Here is a 22,470-nt window from a genome sequence, read left to right as displayed (position 1 = left end):
GGAAGCGGGAGTGCGGCGTGCCTGGCTGCTGCTGCCACCACGCTTCCCGGGGCCGGGCAGCGCCGCTGTCCCACCCTGTGGGGTCAGACGGGCTCTGGCTTGGCTCGGGGCTGCTGCGGGCTCAGACTTCTGGGTTGGGAAATTTCCAAAATTTGTTCATATGTTGGCCACTCCTGAGTGTAAGCTGCACTTCCGGGTTAGGAGCAAAATTTTAGTCAAAATAGTACGGCTTATAATCGTGAAATTACTGTAATAGAAAACAGTGTATGGTTTATGTCCATAGGGTTATGTCTTTTTCATGATATTCCATTCTTCATTTTCCCTTTTTGTGTCCTAATTTTTTCTCTTCCTTCATTTTTCCATTTAATACAAATCCTTATCTTTACTTTCTCTCTTTGATGTTTTAAGCTGTTTAATATGACTTTAGGATCAGACTGGCCTAGTCACTAGATAAGCTCTCTTACTTCTTCAGTTGTCTTCAACACTCTTCAACTGTCTTTTCACCTTGAGCTGTGGTCCATTGCTATATTCAATGCAGAGTGAAAGGTCACCTTGTGGCTTTAGGACTGGTGTGTACTTCATGGACTCACAGGATGGTTTGGGTTGGAAGGGAAGGGAAATAAGGGAAGCTTATTTCGTTCTGACCTCTCTGCCATGGGCAGGGACACCTCCCACTAGACCAGGTTGTTCAGAGCCCTGTCCAACCTGGCCTTGAACACTTCCAGGAATGGGACATCCACAGCTTCTCTGGGAAACCTCTGCTAGGCTGAGCCACAATAGCTAATCTAAACCTACTTTGTTTAAAACCATTCCTCCTTGTCCTTTGCAAAAAGTCTTTCCCCATCCTTTCTTGTAGGCTGCCTTTAGGTACAAGAAGGTGCTATAAGCTCTCCCTGGAACCATCTCTTCTCCAGGCTGAGCAAGCCCGTCTCTCTCAGCTTGTGTCCCCAGGAGAGATGCTCCAGCCCCCTGATCATGCTTGTGGTCCTCAGGACTCACTCCAGTAGGTCCACGTCCTACTGATGTTGGGGGCCCCAGAGCTGGAATTCCTCCAAAGTCTGTTTGACTTGGAGTTTGAATGGATGATCACATCCCAAGGGATGTGTGTGTTATCTGAACCAGCTGGTTAAGCCTGTTTGAGATCAGTGTTGCCTAAACAAGCCCTGCTGTCTTGATCTGTAGCATGTCATGTCATGTATGTAAAACAGTGCACGTTATTGCCATTAAATTGATGATAACCTGCAAAGTAATAGATTATAAATTATTTGATCTGATTATGAAAGCACTGTAATGTTAGGAAAAGCCCAGTACAGTTTTCTCAACAGGCTTACCACGACTCTCTATACATAAAGTAACGTCATGATCACTGGTTTACCTGTTTCTGTGTGTTTTCTATCTCCTCTGCAAGGTTCAGAGAACCTTTCTGGGGTTTAGGTACCATTCTTCATCCAAGTCTGCTACTGAGTACATCTTATTAGTTGTAATAATGTCTTGTGCATCACCACAAGTGTGGCCCTTTCTCTGGAGCTACTCACTTAATAAAAACCCTTCCAGATTATTTTCAGATCTTAATGGTTCTCTTCCCTTTACAATCAAGGAACCGAGATGAACACAGATTTAAGTCTAAATTTTCATTAACTTTTGTGTGCTTTACCTAAAACTTGCTTCAACATATTTTAAGTGTTTTATGTTTTTTGACATGGGTTGTATGGTACTGGCGCTATAGTATATCACTGTCCTCCTGATGGTCTGTGCCAGCTTTTCACTCACTTTTACTATATAACATATGGAGCAAAGCAGGGGAGTAGTGCTTGCATTGTTCCTTGCATACAAATTTGACCCAAAATACCAACCTGTAGCAACTGGGAGTACTGAGCTCATACTGCTTACACAAGGTGTTACTTTTCAGTACACTTACCTGCCATCTCCATCCTTTGTTGGAGATTTTAGTATAGAATCTGCTTATTGAAGGCTGAGTAGAATTAATGCCTTTTTCTGATTACTTAGGCAAGCTGAAGTCTGCAATCTCTTGATCGCAGACTCTCAAGGCTCTACCTCAGTCTTTATTCTAATTCACATGAACTGCAATAAATGTTTATTTAGTGGAGTTGACTGGTGTTTGGCATCTGAGAATGTCTTCCTATACAATGCAATTCTCACTTTGGTAAGATTCTCCAAGCAAAACTTTCTCCACTTGCAGCACTTGCTTGTCCTGTGCAATCTCTTCTGAAATCCCTTTCTGAATGTGCAAATGGCTGGTCTATTTTTTATTTTCTGCCACCTTCTTTTCTTGCTCAGTGCAAACAGACAACACTATTTTCCAAATATTTTATTGTTGCCTTTCTGACTGACAAAGCTGACTGATAAGCAGTGATTAAAAACCAATTTGATTACATCATTAGGTGATTCTGCACACTGCTTGGAGCTGTGAGGTGTTATGGGTACTGGGCAAACTTCTCAGTGTTACACCTGGCCTTCCTACTCTCTTAATTGCCCTTGGAGCTTGACAAGAGTTACTGCCAACTTTGCCACAAAAGCATGCAAGTTCCCTGGAGGATTTGTCTTTGGGGAAATATAACCTGAACGTATCAGCTGGAACTCAACTTACTTCATGTGAGCTAATGGATGAAAGGAGTGCATTTATTTTATCAAAGCAAGTAGAAAATGCAAGAAGAAACTATAATGTTTCTACAGCTACTACACAGTTCCAAATCCTATTTATGAACGCATTTTTTCTTATGTCCATGTTCTGACTAACCTAGTCTTCCAGCAATGTCCCCAAAACGGAGCAAGCAGAAATGTTCAAACGTGTCTCTCCTCTCTCCCCTGTCCTGCAACACTGTCTACAAACTTTAATTATGTTCTTCAGCTAGTACGTTTCTCTTATGTTAAGTATCTGTATTATCCAAGAGTGATTTGTAACATAGGTAAGATTTGACACATTTGCTTCTTCATTGTATCAGGTTGGGTATTTTTCAGAAACCACGAGAGGGTTAAAAGTACCACAGATGTCATATGATATCAAAGTGCAGTTTCTAAGGCACGTTTTTCCTCTTTATTAATTGTAGGAGCTCCTGGTACCAAATCCACATTGGAGATGGGGACCGGGACATAGGGGCAGTTCCTGAATGTAGCAAAGCTGGGAAAAACGGTAGCAGCTAGAGTATCCTGACTCCTCAAATAATCCAGACCATGTAACTTTTAAAGAAAACCTCCTACATCTACTCTTTCTGGTAAAAACTGAGCTTTTTGGGTCCCTGAGCAATGGGATTGATCAGTTTGAACTCAGACCCTTCCAGCTGTTTCCCTGTCTAGACACATCTAGACACGACAGTATTGCTAGTGGACTTTACTTTCTCTACCAAAATACTTCTGTAAGTCAGTGTTAAAGTGATCCACCCATCACCTCAAACATCACAGCCATAAAGGAGCAAAAGTCACTGTCAAATATCACTTAGTGGAGTTTGCTTATGAGTGATACCAATATATGTAAATACTACAGCTGCTGCGCCTACTAAGATTGGACTCCAAAGTTTTCTTACAATATTGTTCTTTCTATACCCAGTTGAATAACCTTGCCTTATATTTCTGGAGCCATCATGGAACCTCCTGTTCTTATGATAACTTTGGAAAGGAGGCAGAGGATACATCTCGCACTTTCTGTGGCTAACAATCGATAACTGAATTGTGAATGTGGATATTTTTGGTGTCTGCAGGGTGATGCTGCACTGATATTTCTGTGTGCTGGTTTTGGCTGGGGCAGAGCTAATAAGTTAGTATGGAGCCTTGTTTGGATTTCTGGTGAACACAGTATTGATATATTCCATTTTATTCCATACCATATATAGCATCATTATAAGGATATAAAGCTGTGGGAAGAACAAAAGGGGGGACATTAACAGTGATGACATTTGTCTCCCTAAATCACTGTTACACATGATGGAGCCCTGTTCTGGAGATGACTGAACACGGGAAGCAGTGAATTAATCTCTTGTTTTGCTTGCTTGTGTGTGAAGGTTTTGCATTATTAGTATTTGCCTGTTTAACAGGCAAATACTAATAATTTACTAGACAATTTTGTCTTTACCTCAACCAACGAGTTTTCTCATTTCGCTGATTCTCTCAGTCCTGCTGAGCGAAAGAGCAGCCAGACAGAGCTCAGGGAGTCTGGCGAGGAAAGGAAGGGGAAGAACAAGAGTAAAAATGCATCAAATACTCGCTGCTACTTGAACTCAGAGGCTGCAATGCCAGCAGCAGCTGCCGCGGAGAGAGCAGCGATACCCTCTGCCGGTAGAGAGGCTCCTCCGGGAATGCCACCGGCGCCGGTTTTGTTTCGCAGAATCAACAAATTATTCCCATTCGGAGATCATCCCCTCCAGCCCCACTGCTACCAAGGCACGGTCACCTGGAGCAGGTGACACATGAGCGCGTCCGGCTGGGTTTGAATGTCTCCAGAGGGGGACACTCCACGCCCTTCCCAGGCAGCGGTTCCACAGCTCTGCCACCCCTCGACGTGAAGAAGTTTTTCTTCATATTGCGGTGGACTTTCTTGTGTTTTAGTTTATGGCCATTACTCCTCGTCCTGTCACTGGATATCACCGAAAACAGTTTGGCACCATCCTCGGAGATATTTATACGCATTAAGAAGATCCCCTCTCAGTCTTCTACAGACTAAACAGGCCCAGCTCCCGCTGCCTTTCCTCACAAGGCGGAGATGCTCCACACCATCCTCATCTTCACGGCCTCTGCTGGATCCCCTCCCGTAGCTCCCTGTCCGTGTGTTGAGGAGCTCAGAGCTGGGCACAGCACTCCAGCTATGTCTCACCAGGGCCGGGCAGAGGGGCAGGGTCCCCTCCTTCCATGGCTGCCATGCCATGTCCTGCTGCTCCCGTCCCCGCCGCTCCGCGTCCCGTCCCGTATCCCGGCGCGCGGCATTATCAGCGCGCTCGCGGCGGCCCCGCCCCGCCCCGCCCATTGGTCACCCACGATCACCTGAGCGTGCCAGTCCCGCCCCGCGCCCCGCCCCATTGGCCACCGCTCCTCCAGCGGCGTGCGCCGATTGGCCCCGGGAGCCGCCGCTCCACTGCCCCCCCGCAGCGCGGCCCCGCCCCCGCCGCTTCCCTGCGCCCCGGCCTCCGCCGCGTCGGGATGAGCCGCGCTTCCCCATGGAGACCAAACGGGTCGAGATCCCCCGCAGCGTCCTGGACGACCTATGCAGGTACCGCCGTGAGGCGGGGGCGGTCCCGGGGCTACGGTGCCTCTGCTTCCGGAGGGCGGGAAGGGCGCCTGCCCCTGCCCGGTGCCCCGCGGGGCGCGAGGCCCGGGATGCTCGGGACGCCGCGGGAGTGTGGGACCACCCGGGCTGAGGGGCGGCTGCGGCCGTCCCGCGGCGGCCGGGAAGCGGAAGGACGAAGCTCTCCCCGTTCCCCCGTGCCCGAGGCTCCGCCCTCCCGATGGAATCCGTCCTGGAAGGGCGGGAAGGCTGACCGCGGCACCCTCTGGACGTGGTGTGGGGCTGCTCCGAGTGCGCGGGGGAAGTGGAGTAACATTGTTTGTGGGGATTTCTTGCGGGCCGGAAAAGGTAGAAGTGCGTCGGCGGTGTTTGCGCAGGTGAAAGAAGAGCTGGGAGCGTGGGGCTGGCGTGACGTGTAGCTGAGCACTGATGTGGTACTTGCTGCTCCGAGGTCTGGTTTCATTTGGAAGGAGTGGTAGGGAGTCCCTTCTGATGAGTTACCTCTGCTGGAAGGGAACGTGCCAGCAGACGGAAAAGGAAGAGCTACAGGGACACCCTTTCGGTCTGAAGCTGCCCGCTCCTGCTTGTCGGTTCTTTCAGAGTTGAAATGCTTTTCTTGTTCCAGGGGCTTTGCGTCCGAATTTTCGTAAAGCGTGGATTCTGTGTTCTTTAAAAGGGAAAAGTTATGTTTCCCCCGTATGGTCTCAACCTCTAATCATCTGTGGAGCAGCCCTTCAAACTTCGTAATTTGTCTGTCATCCCCAGAATGTGATGACACAAACTGCATGTGATATTTGGCATGAAACAATCCTTCTATCTTACCACCTTCAAGGGACTCCTCATGACATATTTACGTAAAAGAGGGAAAGGTTAGTGAAGAGGAAAGATACCCCACGTACTGTAATTACGGTTTTTAAATGAGTGAAAATGTTTAGAAGTGAGAATACCACAGGAAGGTAGAACTGTCCTGCTCAGTGTTGTTTTGCACTCGTGTAATGCAAGAGTCAGAGTTTGCAATAGGCATGTAAATTTTCAATTCCCTAAATCTGGCCTCTGAACATGTTTTTGTTTCCATTGGGCTTCCTGCAGAGAGAGGAGCTTGCCTTTCAGATCCCTCACATATGACACAGGATTTAACACTTGTTCAGAAAATCCAGAAATTGCAGTGATTACAAAACTGATACAGCCTATTAATGTCACTTCCATTGAGTGATTGATAGAAGGACAGATGGGTATTTGAATCTCACATTGTTAATAGGGTCAGTCCCACTCTCTGTGTTTCTTTGAGATACTGTCATTTTCTGTCTTTGAAATGGTGTTTTGTATTATATTTGTGCTGATGTTATAAATGCGTTGTAAAAATATCTATAATTTCCTACATTCTTCGGTCTATATATGATATTAATGGGAATTTTGGTGGAAAGTGACAGGTGATTTTTCCTACTCGGTTACTGGGTATTGTTAAATAACAAATCACAAGTATCCATGTCAGTTTTTGTCATGCTACCTTGTGCTATGGAGTTGTTTAACTGCGTAAAGAAGTGGAGGTGCAGAGAAGTAATGTAGGTTTAGCAGCTTCTTGATACTACTTTTGTCTTGTAAGCAAGTGCTGTTACCCTATCTTTTGACTTCAGGACTGTGGTTGGTTTACCTTGCTCAAGTAACCAGATGCTCACGCCGCCACACACCTCTTCAAAAAACATTTGAAAAGCAGTTTTTTCTGCATGCTTGTTTTTCCCAGGGAAACTTCGTGTCTCATCCTTTCATTCTCTCCTCTGCCTCCTCCCCTGTGAGCAGCTCAGGGGATGAGAATGGGGATTTTGGTCAGTCCATAACAAATCCTCTCTCCTACTCCTTCCCTCTCATGCTTTGCCCCTGCTTCAGTGTGGGATCACTCCTATGCGCTGAAGCTCCTTCAGGACATACCATCTGCTCCACCATGTGACCCTTCACGGGGTGGATACCTTCTCTTCCTTCTTCTTATCCAAACTCGGTGTTAGCACTGCTGTTTCATGCTGTTTTTTTTCACTTCCTCTGCCTGTCTGGTATTTTTGTCCTTAAATACATTTCCCCACAGGCATCACCATCTCAGCTGCTGCCTTCAGCTGTGTCCCACGGTGTGTCCAGCATCAGCCTATTATTGCCAGCACCTGGCACCTGCACCTAGCGCAACCTGGAGATTCCTGTTGTTAGCGCTGCAGTCGCTCCAAGTAACTTAGAAGTTTAACTTTTTGATTAATAAGTATCATTCTACTTGGCTTTGCTCTTGTTCTCTAAACCTAATGCCTGGCATGTTCCTACTCCTCTTTGACACTGCTGCATTATTTTATCTGTAGATTTATGTTCAGCTGCAGCACTGGGGCAAGGAAATTCCATCAACTAGATGTAAATAGGCTTTTAAGTTTTTATCTTTTAGTTACAGCAGTTTTATAGATAAGGAATCATTTCAGCAGTCAGAATAGAGCCTTCAAAAGACATTGAAAGTGGTAGTGTCAATTGAAAACTGGTAAAGTGTTGATGTGAATAAGGTTATTTATGCAAGGGAGAATAGAATGCTTTGGGTTGAAGGGACCTTGAAGATCATCTCATCCCAGCCCCTGGGCCTTATGCAGAGACAATAGACCAGGTTGCTCTTGAATACTTCCAGGGACGGGGCATTACACACTTCTCTAGGCAGTGTGTGCCAGTGCCTCATGACCCTTATGGTGAAGTATTTTTTTTCCTGTTATCTAAACCTGCCCTTTTTTTCTTTAAAGCCATTTCCCCTTGTCCTGTCAGTACATGGCATTGTAAAAAGCTCCTCTCCAGCTCTCTCATAGCTCCCTTTAGGTCCTGGTAGGCCTCAGTGAAGACTTGCTCCAGCAGGTCCCCATCCTCTTTTATTGGTATTCCAGTAGCTGGACACAGCACTTCAGGTGAGCTCTAACCAGAACAGAATAAAGGCTGAGAATCACTTCCCTCAACCTGCTGTGCACACTTTGTTCTATCAAAAGAATGGGCTGGGAGCTCACAGTGTCAGCTCATGTCAAGATTCTCATCTACCAACACCTCAAATCTTCCTCCTGAGAACTGCTCTCAATCCATTCTCTGATCAGTGTGTGTTTATGTTGTGCTTGGGATTGTCCCAACCCAGGCACAGCACTTTGTGCTTGGCCATGAAATTCGAGAGCTTCACATAGGCTGCCAAGGTCTTTAAGGGTATCTGGTCGGGGCCCTTTTTCAGTGTGAAAATTGGATAAGAAGGTGAGAAATCCATAAATAAAGCATACAAGTTTGGGAGAACAAATGGGAGATGGAACAGAGAGCACAGCTGATTGAGAAGTTTTGGCCGTGGTAGGGTGCAGGCTGTGGAATAGAAAAACACAGATAGGAGGGGAAGAGCTAGGAAAGTACAGCTATCAAGTTTTTTGAATCTATGTGGTTTTGTAAGGCTGCCAAGTAATGCAAAACAATAGGCTGATTCTGTAACTGGGGGGAAATTCTGACTTGGGGATGTGACTGCTTGAGAGCTGTAACTGCTTGGGACTGCAACAGTATATAAGGCTGAACTGTGAGAAGAGTAAATTACTTCAATGACTTCAACTTCTTGCTTGGGTTACTTTTTGCACTCCTCCTTTGAAGTCCCGTCTCTCAGTCGCGGCAATTTTTGCTCCCGTGCAAGGAAGCGATGATCCGCCTGGCTGTGCGGCAGCCGGGACATCCACCCGGAACTGGAGTGCTGGTGGAGATAGCAGGATCGTGCCCGACATAATCCCTCTGCAGGATCGGGAGGTGTGCCGGGGAAAGGAAATATGGGTCAGAGAATGTCTACCCAGGAGAGACGTTTTTATGCTTATGCTTGTGTTGCTTAAGAAACAAGTCCTTGCCCTCTCACGACTTAAAACTTGTACAGAAGTGGGCAGCTGCTGAGGGAAAACATGTCACCCCGTCTACTATCTTTGTGAAAGACTTTTGGGACGATGTAGGGGTTGAATTATGGGACCGTGCCACGAATAAAGCGGTGGCTGAGATGCTCCCCTCTTGGAGGGTGATTTAAGAAAAACAAGAACAGTGTCAAGCTGTGGGTAATGATCCAGTATGACCGGTAGACCTACGGAAGGCTAGAAATCCTTTTATTAAGCCATCCACTTCTCTTCCTCCACCGAAGGGGAAAGAAAGATACCGGGCACCGCGATCTGTGGCAGCTTTTGCTGTCGGCCGCTGCCCCAGGAATGGAGAAGGGGAGGATAATTTCATGCTGGTCCCATAGACTCTGATGGTAAACCAGACCTGTCTCCGCCAGACCTTCATGGTAAATGGGTTCCTTTAAAAAGGGACGTCTTACTTGTGGGAGACTTGGAAATGGCCGGCAGGGTCGTGGCCCCTGTCATATGTCACGGTAGTAAGCAGCGTAATCCTGTTTGGGAGCCGCTGTCTTTCGAGGAGGTAAAGGAGTTACAGCGGAAGGTGACCGAGCACGGCATGGGGCCCCGTATGGTGCAGCCCCCGCTGCATGCTGCCTGCCAGGAGCCGCCGCTGTGACTGCTACAGCTGCTCTGCTGCTGTGACTGCTACTGCTGCTGCTGCTGCGGGGGTGCAGCCCCCCCCAGCGCTGGCCAGCATGGCATGCTGCAGCTATAGTACGTCAAAATACCAACTGATGCTACGTACTGACTGAAACTCTGTTAACATTTACCTTCTGATTTCAATTACCTGTGATTTCTGATTTTTAACAGGATTGTTACTGGAAAGATTTAAAAGTGTTTGAGTGGAAGTTGTGTCTTTCTACATTTCTGTATTAGTAACACAGCAAAACTGCATGATTTACTGAGAGTGGATATCTAAGTCACAATTTTTAACATTCTTTTGCTCACATTCAAAGCAAACTTTGTACTTTATCTGCAGTAGTTATTTGAGACTTAGCTGTAATTAGTACATGAAACTCCACTGTCAGCTTTACCAGTTGCTTGCCTTTTACTCCACTGTTGTAGCAAGGTAATTTTATTGTGAATCTTTCAGTACAACTGTAATTATTCTTCCTTGCCACATTTAAATTGAAAATTGACTTGATATCAAAACAGTTTATTGATGGACCAAAAATACAGTAAACCGTAGCTTGCTCTTTAGAATAAACTGAACTCCTAGCTTTGTAACTGTTTGCATGCAAGTATCAGCCTTACACATCTACTAACCTAACCAAGTTACTTGTGTAAAACTCATGGCACTATTATATAACTAAATTATTATTGTTTTAGCCTTAAAAGTTTGTATCCCGTTACCTTTATTAGGCCAAGCTCAAGTCTATTGTACACTCTGAAAGGGCAATTTGCTAAAATCTACACTGTTGTCATTTTTTTTGAGTAATGCTGTATTTTAAAAAACTCTGGCAAAGTTATACTGACACCAGAAAAATCCTGACTACAAAAAGATATTTTCAGTAATATTTGCGGTTACCGTGAGGTAGTCTCAAAACTGAATTACATAAAATCACAACGTATTTGCCACACCTTTGTATTCTCTCCAGTAAATCCCTGTTGCTGCTATTCCAGTTCATTTGTATATTGTTCATTGAGTTTAACTGTTGTATGACAAATTTTCAGTATCTTATTTGTAATTATAGAGTCTAAGTAAGATGATTTCTGTTAAGAACAATTTCTGTTCAGTCTCAGTGATGTTAAGTTCTCTTAGGTATATTTTCTATTACGTTGCAGTGAAATTGATTTCAAGTTTTGTTAAAATATACTTGTTTAAATTTTAAGATACAATTCTTTTACTATGCAAGTGGATGACATAAAGCCTGAATGAATTTTTGTTAAAATTTGTCATTTAAATTTTGTGATACAGTTATTTTGTTATAGAAATAAGAAAAATCTCTGCTGTTTTATTTTTGTAGGTAGCACTGAAGAATGAGTAATTCCATAATATGACTGTTATTGGTTATAAGCTGTTTTATGTTTTTTTTTTTCTTTATTACTACTTAGCTGAGGATAAATGACAAAGCTGAGGATAAGTGACAAAGCTGGCTGCATTATAAACCTTCACATACTGTTGTATAGCTATCTACAAGACATGTATTATTTTAAGAAACTTTTCTAACTACTGTAACTGAGAGGTTTTTAGAATATGTTAGGGAGACTATTCCAGTTAAGGCCTGAACCCTGGCCAAGTCCTGGCCTTACCTACTCGAGAAGTAAACCAACAAACCCAGGTGTATTCTGCATCAAAACTGTACTCAAGTACTTTTGACTTGCTGAATTTGGAACTATTAATAGCTGGAACCCCTTTTGAAGTGAACTTAGAATTCTTAAATCTTACCTGGGAATGGTTCTCCTAGCCCTCACTCTAAAATGAGGCTTGCCAGTTACTGCAGACTCTGGGCGATGGTACAGTATTTAGGGAATTGATAATGCATTGTTTTAAATCACCATTCTATCTTTTGTGTACTACTAATCACATGTATTATTTAGTTTATTTTTGCTTGGTGTGAGTTTATTGTTTTGCCACATGTTGTTTTGCTTTTTATGTTGCCTTCATGTTCATAGCAAGGGACAAATGTTGTAAAGCAGAAGAATGGCAGTATGGCTCCTCAAGAACGTTTACACTAATATTTACATTAAAAATTTTGAAAGCAAATCAAAGCAAATCAAATTTGATCCCTGGCAGAGTAATACTCTTTTGAAGATTAGCATGTGCAGAGGCAATTTCTAAATGTTTCTATGTGAAAGTCTTTAATTGAGTGTACAATGATGAGGTCTAGCTGATTCACTAACATAAGGGTTGAAGTTATGCTTCTGTTGTATAGAAGCTGGACCAAAGTGGATTCTGGCAAGGAATGTGAAACCATTCCAAGAATCCTTGGTGATACCACCTGAGGATCCAGCCCTGATATTGGCCTCTGAAGATTTCACCCTCTGTGAGAAGAGCCTCATCAGCATGATGACTAACAGACTTATGGCCTTGGGAGGATGGTTTGGGTTACCTAGAGGTGTTAAGGTCACCAAGATTACATCATCCACTTTAGGAGAGCAGGTGAACCACTTGTCTAGGGATGGTCTGTACAGTCCCCAGTTGCCTTTTGAAGAATCTGACCCTGCCCTAGGTTGGGAACACACTGGTCCTAGCTGAATCACTACTGAAGTCACTACTTTTGAGCAGGAACTTAGTGCAGGACTGCTACTTTCTTTTCCCTGTTTAGTTTGTCATACTGGTCATCACCAGGCTTGGGTTGAATGTAAATGTGTGGAATGTGGAGTGCTGTGGCGTTGTGCGTCTCAAAGAAGGTGAGCTGCCTGCTATTGGTGTGACCCCCTAAGAGGCAGCTGAAGCAGCATACAAATTGTATTGTTAGTGTGTGGGTATAAATTTGATTTGTCTGAATGGCAAGAATTATCTGATGAGCAGTGGCTTGCTGCCACTAAATAGTTAAGGAAGAGCATGGAGTTAAATTGAATATTATGCTTATGCTTATTAGCATTGCTTGTTTTTACTAGCACAGCTTGCCCTACTAACCACCCCAAGACGAATGTTTGGGTAACCCTGGCAAATAAAATAGGACAAGATAGCCTATGCTTAGCTATTGCATCTCCTGAAAACCCATTGTCAACCTGTCTAGTTGGGTTGCTGGTGGATATTTGGCCAATACCAAAGACTGCTGCCTGTGCTAAGAAGTACATGGAAAATCCCCCTGAGGCATGGGACCGATGGACCCCTTTACCTTCCTAAAGCGCCCTTGGAGCCCTAGGAATTAGGGCTTCTTGGTTCTGTGAAAATGGATTTTTGTTTTGGGTTTAACTATATCAAAAGTGTGGGCTGTTTCCCCATCACCTTGTGTGTAAGAATCAATGTTTTTGGTGCAGTTATACCTCGTTCAATGTTTCCAAGTCTAGTATCACTACCTTAGGATTACCACCAGGAGTGTTTTGGTTTGCGGGGATCAGGCCTGGGTGGCTATCCCCTCATACATCAAATGAGGTACTTGTAGTTTAGGACGACTGTCTGTACTGACCTATTATACATCTGTGACTTTTTGGCACAGATATCCCTGTATAGTGAGGTGCAGTTTGCATGCATTCAGCAAAGACTGCGATGACCAGCTTGATTTTTGGTCTAAAGGACAATGCTGAGAAGCATAATTTTTTGCCCCAGGAGTGACCATGGGGAAGGCTTTAGGGTTGCTGACAAACTAGATTGTTGACTAGCCAAACAGACTAATGCCACTTCCCTGGCTTTGACAGGGCTGCTGACTGATGCTGACTCTGTTAGACATGCTACTTTGCAGACTAGAGATGTGATAGATTTTTTGCTTTTAGTGCAAGGCCACGGATGGATGTGTTGTGTGTATCTGTCTGACCATTCTCAACCTAGTCACACTAGCATTCAGGCGTTCAGATACTGCATGAGTGAATCACAAGCTGATGATAGCTTAGATTGGTTGGAACAGCTTTTGGGAGATTGGGGGCTTAGTGACTGGATAAGGAACTTGGTTAAGGTAAGCATTTATGCTCTGGGCATTATTTTATGCGTAGTTGTTTTAGTACCTTGTATTTTGCAGTGTTTACAGAGATTGATAAAGTCAGTAAAGAAAATTTTATTGGTGCAAAACAAAGGGGGAAATATGGGAGAACAAATGGAAGGCGGAACAGAGAGCACTGCTGATAAGATATTCTGGCCTTGGTAGGGTATAGACCATGGAATAAGAAACGATAGATATGAAGGAAGGAGCTTCATGTGAAGCTGTCAAGTTTTTTGAATCTATGTGGTTTTGTAAGGCTGCCAAGTAATGCAAAACAATAGGCTGATTCTGTAACTGGGGGGAAATTCTGACTTGGGGATGTGACTGCTTGAGAGCTGTAACTGCTTGGGACTGCAACAGTATATAAGGCTGAACTGTGAGAAGAGTAAATTACTTCAATGACTTCAACTTCTTGCTTGGGTTACTTTTTGCATCCCTCCTTTGAAGTCCCATCTGTCAGTTGTGGCATACAAGGCTACAAACTCAACAGAGGAATGATAAAGAAGGCAGTGGTGAAAACCAAACCTGGCCACTGGCTGATGAGGGGATATAGGAATGTTCATTTCAGCAAGTTTTTCTGAATATGGACCTACTCCTGGAAAACAGGAAAAAAGTGGAGAAATCATAATGAAAAAATGTGTAGACACAGACCTGAGAAATCAGAAGTGGACACAATGACAAGAAATAAACCTGCTAATTGTACTAATTGACCAGCTGCCAAGAAACCACAAGCACTACTCCCAGGAATATTAGCCTGGCCTTTGTTTCTGATAGGGCTTTAGACCTGGGGGATCCCACACTCTGAGTTGGAAGGAAAAGAGAAGCAGGGAAAGACAAAGCAAGGGTAGGCAGAAAGGGGTATAAAAGAGGCTGGCTGTAAAACTAGGCATGTTAGTACACTTCTCTGTCTGACCTTTCTGCCCAAGTGACACAGACTGTCTTCTCTTACATCCTCTTAGTAAATGTTTATTTTGTCTGGATAATTTCGCTCTCTACACCTGTATATGTGTGCTGCAAGGTTGAAGTGCCAGCTGCTGATGAGAGCTGTGTGAGAGTGGATAAGGTGTCACCTGCTGGAGTGAGGGAGCAATTCTCAGTGGCAGCCACTCCCAAGGGAGGGGGTCTCAGCTCCCAGTGTCTGGGGGTGGCAATGATGAGTGTCCTGAAAACCAGCTTCTGTGGGGGAAATGGTGTGAGTGAGGCGCTGAGCACAGGCTGCTGCAGCAGGGCTGTAGGTCCCCTTCCATGCACTGGGTGGGAGGGGGACATGTGTCTTCTGCAGACCTGTCATGCGTATGTACTCAATAGTAAACTTCAAACTGGACCATCTGGTGGGGCAGAGACCTGTGTAATGGGTGTGAGGATCTGGGATTTGGGCAGGGCTATATGGGGTGAAAAAGGAGACCTGTGCTAGTACCTGGGGACCTGTTAATGTGCCTAGAAGCCTGGGGAGTGTCAAGTGTGTGCCTGAACTAGTGACCTTCTCCCTCTGTCTTTGGCCAGAGTGCCTTGGAGGGGCAACCAATTCTGAGATCCCATGGCAATTCATATTTGTGAGATTTTAAGTAAAGATAAAGTATTTCTGGTTTGAGCAATAGCATAATGCACTTTTGTAATTTACCTGGTGGCACCCAGGAACTGATAGTCAAAGATCTCTATCAAATTATTTAAATTCAGTGGGGTGTATGACCATAAATTTCTAAAAATGAAGTTCTGCTTTTGATATAAAGACATAAATAAAGATTTTTCTGCTTAACTAAAATGGCTTATCATACAGCACTGCTTAAACTTTTATCTCAGTGACTCTCTTTGTGTGCCAGTATCTGGGTTAAACCTGATTGTGTATGTTTGGTTTCAGACTGAGAAAATTAGTAGGATCATATTTAATTTTAAAATCTACATCAACTATTAGTTTACTGTGGCTTTAAGTGACAATATATAACTGTGCTCAACTTGTGTCTGAAAAAAAACCCACTGAAATATCAGAGTTTGCAGATGGACTTTAATGGACTTGTAAAAATGCTTTTATTTTTGTAACACAGCTATTAAGTAGGTAGTCTTCACACTGCCTGTTTTCACAACAGTTAATTTACTTAGTGTATTGTAATTGATGTTTCTGAAAGAACGTAATCAATTTTCCTTCTTGGGCTTAAAAGCTGAATTTTATTTTGTGAAAACTTTTTACTGTCCTTACAGAACTTGTGAAGGATCTGGTTGTCTGTTGGTTATGTGCTAATGGATCAAGAATTGTACTGTTGCAGTGTTTTATTGTTAGCTGTATTTAAATCAGTAGATTTGGCTAATCTTACTCTTTCTTTCCTTGCAGCCGATTTATTTTGCACATTCCAAGTGAAGAGAGAGACAATGCAATCAGAGTGTGTTTTCAGATTGAACTTGCCCATTGGTTTTATTTGGATTTCTACATGCAAAACACACCAGGATTACCTCAGTGTGGGATAAGAGACTTTGCTAAAGCTGATATCCTTTTTATTACTCTTATTATTTTCTGTCTCGGTGGTAAAGTGCAAACTGAATATTGTTAACAATATTTTATAGTACCATAATGTCAGTTCATGTGTTAAAAGTATTGCTAGGTATGTGATGTTGCTGAGTTCACTACTTCCATGATTTTGTGGCAAAACTATGTAAAATAGTCACTTTTTGATGTTTGAGGATTTTTCCTCATGATTGCATTTTGCATGCTAGGTTGATTTCAAGGATGAGCTGTTGGTGCTCTTCAAACTGAACTCCACAATTTAATTAATTTTCAAGTAAATAGTGACATAAATGTTAAAGTAGTTGAAGGTGGTATGTGCTCCCCCATGGGCAGTGGTATGTATTTGTTGGAAGTTTCTGTAGGTGTGTAAAGGCTGTTTTTATTGAATTCAAATGGTTAGCCCCTGCTTTTTTATGTTGCTTGGAAGAGCTGCTGGAATGTGTGCTATCTACTCCTTGCTAGAGAAAACTTTGTGGCTTTCATCCAGCAAGTGTTTTCATTTTAACCTTTCCTCATATGTTTTTGATGCGAGATTGGAATATTGCTTCTAACTTTGAGGATAATATTATCCATAATTTCACTACACAACATACTTATCTGTTAGTTTCATGATATATATTTACTTTGAAACACTACAGATTTAACAGTAAACTGTAAAAAAATGGTCATTTTCTATTAGTTGATGTTATGCTGTTATTTTACGTATGTTTTTAATTATAAGTGTATTTTCAGATCAACAATGTTCTTCTAGTACAGTAATTTCGCGATTATAAGCTGCACTGAGTATAAGCCGCACTTCTGGGTTTCAGCAACTTTTTGTTTTTTTGTCCATATATAAGCCGCACCTGATTATAAGCCGCACTTTGGGTTTGGACCAAAATTTTAGTCAAAATGGTGCGACTTATAATCGTGAAATTACTGTAATTGTAGGAGTGCAGAAAAAATGCAGTGTAATAGATGTTATATGTTCATTACCTATTTCCTTTTATATTTGCCACAAACATTAGTTCTGCTGCAGTGTATTTTTAAGTATTCTGCTGTGGAGTATTCTTTATTAGTAGTATAATATATAATATTCATACTTTTATTAATGACTTGCAGATTTTCCCTCAAAATTTTATGGTTACAGGGGTTGTTTATATTTTCCCTGCTTGGTGAGTTTTGATGAAGTGTATTAGAATTTATATTTCTGTAACTACATGCCATTAAAAATAATTCTTTTGCATAGTAAATACTGAAGATAGCATTCTGTGCCATATTCCTAACAAATGATAGTGGTAAAAATGTATCCCCATTTATTTCAACCACAAGGAACTGAAATTTTTCTCTCTTGCTCACTTAAAAATTAAGAAAATACGTTTGCAGATAATACATATCCAAAATAACTGTTATGGGGTTACTTTTTTTTTCAAATTACCTTCCTTCTTACAAGTAGCCTTGTGAAATCTTTTTTCTTGGTTCTATTTTTTTTTCCTGTTTTGTTGAGGCATTTGTTTTTTATTGTTTTGTTTTGTGTTTTTGTCTTTTTTGTGTGGTTGGTTTTGTTTTCTTGGGTTTTGTTGGTTTTTTTTTTTCTTATTCAATTAGATTGCTTTGTATAGGAATTGCCAAATTGCTTGATGTTCTCCAAATTTTTGTGTTTGGTAATGGATTTTTCATAAAATTTTTCTACTTCCAAGAGAACGTATCTTGAAAGGACTTAGGGGAGGGAGTGTTTATTCTAAATTTTGAGTGAATATCTTTTGTGTTCAGTATGTCCTTGGAACTGGCTGCTTAAGTTTATCTTCCTTAACATGCTGCTATACTCTTCAATCACTGCCCTTTTTTACTGCCTCAAGGTGAAGACGTACAAAAGGTTTTAGAGGAGTGGAAAGAATACAAAATGGGAGTGCCAACCTATGGTGCAATTATTCTTGATGAGACACTTGAAAATGTAAGTATGGAAATAGTTGTGAAGGACTGTTTAGAAGGAGGGATGGCCTATGCTGGCAGAAATAATTCTTTGTTGTTTACATTTTTCTTCTGAAGAAATTTACGCTGTCAGATTCACAGAGATCTGACAGTTATGTGGTATTGGTGGCTGTGTGTGGAAATATAATATGTGAGACAGTAAACACACTTCTGCTTGCTTTCCTTCTCAGTTTTTATTTTTTTATTCTGAGTTAATCAATTCTTTAAAAAAATTTGCAGTTCTTACTAGAACACAGTGAACCTAATGGTTTCACCTTCCTTGAGGCTAACATATTATTTTGGAGAATGAGGGGATGGTGAAGGGAAGACATTTAATGAAATTGGTTAAAACACCTGCGTGTTTGACAGTTGCATTCCCTTGTATTTTGTAGGTTCTTTTGGTTCAGGGCTATTTAGCAAAATCTGGTTGGGGATTTCCAAAAGGGAAAGTAAATAAAGAAGAAGCACCTCATGATTGTGCTGCTAGAGAGGTAAGTTATATCAACTCCGTTGAGATAAAGAAGTAAAGTTTGATTGAAATCTGTATATATGTGTTGAGTGAAAAGGCACTTTATTTAGGTAATCCCGTTATTGAAATCGTGTGAATAAATAGTCTGTTCTTGCAGACATCTTCTGATGTATGTTCTGGTGCCTTTCTGAGTTCCAAAAAGGTAATCAAGGTTGAGGTTATATAATTAAAAAAAAAAAAAAGGAAAAACGTTTGTTTCACATTCCTTTACACTAATGTGCTAAATTAAGTGAGTACAGTAATTTCACGACTATAAGGCGCACCCTTTTGACTAAAATTTTCCCTGGAACCCGGAAGTGCGCCTTATAGTCCGGTGCGCCTTATCTGATGGACAAAGTTCAAAAAAATTGCCTACCCGGAAGTGCGAGCTGCGAGCCACGGAGGGAGCCGGCAGGGCCATGGCTGCCAGGTGGAGGCGGGGCGGAGCAGCGGCGGGCACGCCCCGGCCCTGTGGAGGCGGAGCCGCCCCTCCAGAGGCACGCCCCAGCCCCGTGCAGGCGGAGCCGTCCCTCCAGAGGCACGCCCCAGCCCCGTGCAGGCGGGACGGCCCCTCTAGAAGCACCCCCTGGCCCCGTGCAGGCGAAGCCGCCCGTCCAGAGGCACCCCCCGGCCCCGTGCAGGCAGAGCCGCCCCTCCACAGGCACCCCCTGGCCCCGTGGAGGCGGCATGGCCCCTACAGAGGCACGCCCGGGCCTTGTGGAGGCGGAGCCGCCCCTCCACAGGCACACCCCAGCCCCGTGGAGGCGGAGCCGCCCCTCCACAGGCACCCACCAGCCCCGTGGAGGCGGAGCCGTCCCTCCAGAGGCACCCGCCGGCCCCGTGCAGGCGGAGCCGCCCCTACACAGGCACGCCCCGGCCCCATGCAGGCAGAGCCGTCCCTCCAGAGGCACGCCCCGGCCCCATGCAGGCGGAGCCGTCCCTCCAGAGGCACGCCCCGGCCCCATGCAGGCAGAGCCGTCCCTCCAGAGGCACACCCCGGCCCCGTGCAAGCGGGACGGCCCCTCTAGAGGCACCCCCCGGCCCCGTGCAAGCGGGACGGCCCGTCCAGAGGCACACCCCGGCCCCGTGCAAGCGGGACGGCCCGTCCAGAGGCACACCCCGGCCCCGTGCAAGCGGGACGGCCCGTCCAGAGGCACCCCCCGGCCCCGTGCAGGCGGAGCCGTCCCTCCAGAGGCACGCCCCGGCCCCATGCAGGCAGAGCCGTCCCTCCAGAGGCACGCCCCGGCCCCGTGCAGGCGGAGCCGCCCCTACACAGGCACGCCCCGGCCCCGTGCAGGCGGAGCCGCCCCTACACAGGCACGCCCCGGCCCCATGCAGGCAGAGCCGTCCCTCCACAGGCACCCCCTGGCCCCGTGGAGGCGGCGCAGCCCCTACAGAGGCACGCCCGGGCCCCGTGGAGGCGGAGCCGCCCCTACACAGGCACCCACCGGCCCCGTGCAGGCAGCACGGAGGGGCGGCGGCCATAGTCCGGCCCCGTGCAGGCAGCATGGAGGGGCGGCGGCCATAGCCCGGCCTCGGAGAGGCAGCACGGAGGGGCGGCGGCCATAGCCCGGCCCCGGAGAGGCGGCACGGAGGGGTGGCGGCCATAGCCCGGCCTCGGAGAGGCGGCACGGAGGGGCGGCGGCCATAGCCCGGCCTCGGAGAGGCGGCACGGAGGGGCGGCGGCCATAGCCCGGCCTCGGAGAGGCGGCACGGAGGGGCGGCGGCCATAGCCCGGCCCCGGAGAGGCGGCACGGAGGGGTGGCGGCCATAGCCCGGCCTCGGAGAGGCAGCACGGAGGGGCGGCGGCCATAGCCCGGCCTCGGAGAGGCAGCACGGAGGGGCGGCGGCCATAGCCCGGCCCCGGAGAGGCAGCACGGAGGGGTGGCGGCCATGCCCCGGCTCCGCCGGATGCAGGCGGGCCTGGGGCCCCGCGGCACCGCCCCTGCCAGGTACAGGCGGGCCCGGGGGCCAATGGCTGCCGGGTTGAGGCGGGGCCTCGGCCAGCAACCGCGCGGAGGGAGCTGGGGGCGGAGCCTCGCTGCAAAAAAAAAGTGCGCCCTATAGTCCGGTGCGCCTTATCTGATCTACAAAGTTGCGAATTTTGCCAACTCCCGGCGGGTGCGCCTTATAGTCCGGTGCGCCTTATGGTCGTGAAATTACTGTACTATTTTCAAAGTTCTCTATTGAACTGTGAATTTACTTTTAAGAATTACTTGTGGTGCTTGGGAAATCTGATATAATTTATGGCTTTTGGCATATTAATTTTAATATGAGGTGTAAAATGTGGAGTGGGAATTTAGCCTATATACACTGGTCAATGTAAAGAGGCTAAGGAGCTGAGTTGGAGATTGTAGAATTTTATGTAAAAATTGTGAAGAACTTTATTTTTTTCAGTTATCCAGGAACTATATAAGAGTATATGGCAAGCAAAATCTGAAAAATAAAATAATCTGCGATATTTATTGCTCCTGGAGACCTAGATATGTGAAGCTGCATATTCAAAATGGCCTGGTACAAATTCAATGTTCATTTAACATAATACATTCATAGTTCTTGAGAGAGAAAATTAAGGTGAGGGAAAGTAGTATGATGCATTTAGTGTTCTTCAACTGGACTGAATCATACATGAGAAATCATGGGATTCTGGATTTGTTTGTTTGTTTGTTTTAAGTACACCTATCAAGGATAAACAAGACATAACTGCTTCAAGAAGGGGTTACATGAAGTATGTCTTCCTCTTTGCTTCAAGTTATGCCAGCAAAAGCGTTAAAGGGGGCACAGTTACACTGGGGAAAGAAAATTTTGATGGTGTTGTTAATTTGAAAAATGGCTTTAGATTTCACTAGTGAAAAGCACTGTTGTTATCTTTTTTCCATCAAGTTAGATTGTCATTGTAGATAGACTGACAATTTATTTTGTATCTGAAATAAATCTTTCAACTTCTTTCACTGGAGTCAGCACATATCTGAAAGCATAGGCTGCATTTGTCTAAAATTCAGTTGAAAATGTCTTCCCTTGGCAGTGCCTACAAAGTTCAATATTTTTTCAGAAGTTGATGAGGCCTAACCCCATCCATGATAGTAAATTGCTACATGAAAGTGTAATAGAATTGTTTCAACTTGCGTTACAGGTCTGCTGTCTTAGAGAAATCTAAAGCATGTAGATACTTTTTCTATTTCTGAGCAAACGTCTATGTGTAAAGACTTGTTTTTCACAGCAGCTTTCATGGATATATCTGAAAAATTGTCAGTCCTTCATTTGTGGTAATAGGTTGTGAAAGGATAACTCTGAATACACACACACGCACACTGATTTAATCTAAACATTTCTCAGGTCCTTGAAGAAACTGGGTTTGACATAAAAGATTATATCTGCAAAGAGGAGTACATTGAGCTGCGAATTAATGATCAGTTGGCACGGCTGTACATCATTCCAGGAGTTCCCAAGAACACAAAATTCAACCCCAAAACTAGAAGGGAAATTCGGGTATGTGCTACCTTGTTTGCAAAGGTTGATTTTTAGAGCCAGAAGTGTGTAAAAGAATGAACTCACTAAGCACAATGAACACCTCAAATGCTAGATACCAGTGGCATCTCTGCACTGTAAGGTTTTGTGCTGAGTTCTTGCAGCTCATCTGCAAGTCCAATACTTGACCATCTGTCTGACATCTCCATTCATCATGAAAAGACAATAGAGTATGCTGCTAAAATACACTTCTCCTTTTATGTAGTTGGTTTATAATTAATAATTTCATATTATACCTAGTTACAGATGCATATGTAACTATA

The 22,470-nt window shown here is 44.6% G+C and overlaps 1 protein-coding gene across 11 annotated transcripts in view; it reads left to right on the top strand.

The window, feature by feature from the left end:
* Nucleotides 1-5,103: 5,103 nt before the first annotated feature.
* Nucleotides 5,104-22,470, top strand: part of DCP2 (decapping mRNA 2) — a 75,658-nt gene continuing 58,291 nt past the window's right edge. For 10 of the 11 annotated variants that reach the window (XM_033086601.2, XM_033086600.1, XM_033086599.1 and 7 more), the window contains exons 1-5: nt 5,104-5,218; nt 16,051-16,202; nt 18,027-18,154; nt 18,564-18,662; nt 22,016-22,168. In XM_033086601.2, coding sequence (XP_032942492.1) covers nt 5,166-5,218; nt 16,051-16,202; nt 18,027-18,154; nt 18,564-18,662; nt 22,016-22,168 — 585 coding nt within the window. In that variant the 5' untranslated portion in view covers nt 5,104-5,165. Of the gene's footprint in view, nt 5,219-5,731; nt 6,103-16,050; nt 16,203-18,026; nt 18,155-18,563; nt 18,663-22,015; nt 22,169-22,470 lie in introns of those variants that run through there. The other variant, XM_033086602.2, reaches the window with a different exon arrangement.

This window comes from Catharus ustulatus (genome assembly GCF_009819885.2).
Source record: "Catharus ustulatus isolate bCatUst1 chromosome Z unlocalized genomic scaffold, bCatUst1.pri.v2 scaffold_29_arrow_ctg1, whole genome shotgun sequence".
In the NCBI taxonomy this organism is placed as follows: domain Eukaryota; kingdom Metazoa; phylum Chordata; class Aves; order Passeriformes; family Turdidae; genus Catharus; species Catharus ustulatus.
The sequence above is the reverse complement of the archived record's forward strand: the minus strand, read 5'-3'. Positions and strand labels throughout refer to the sequence as shown.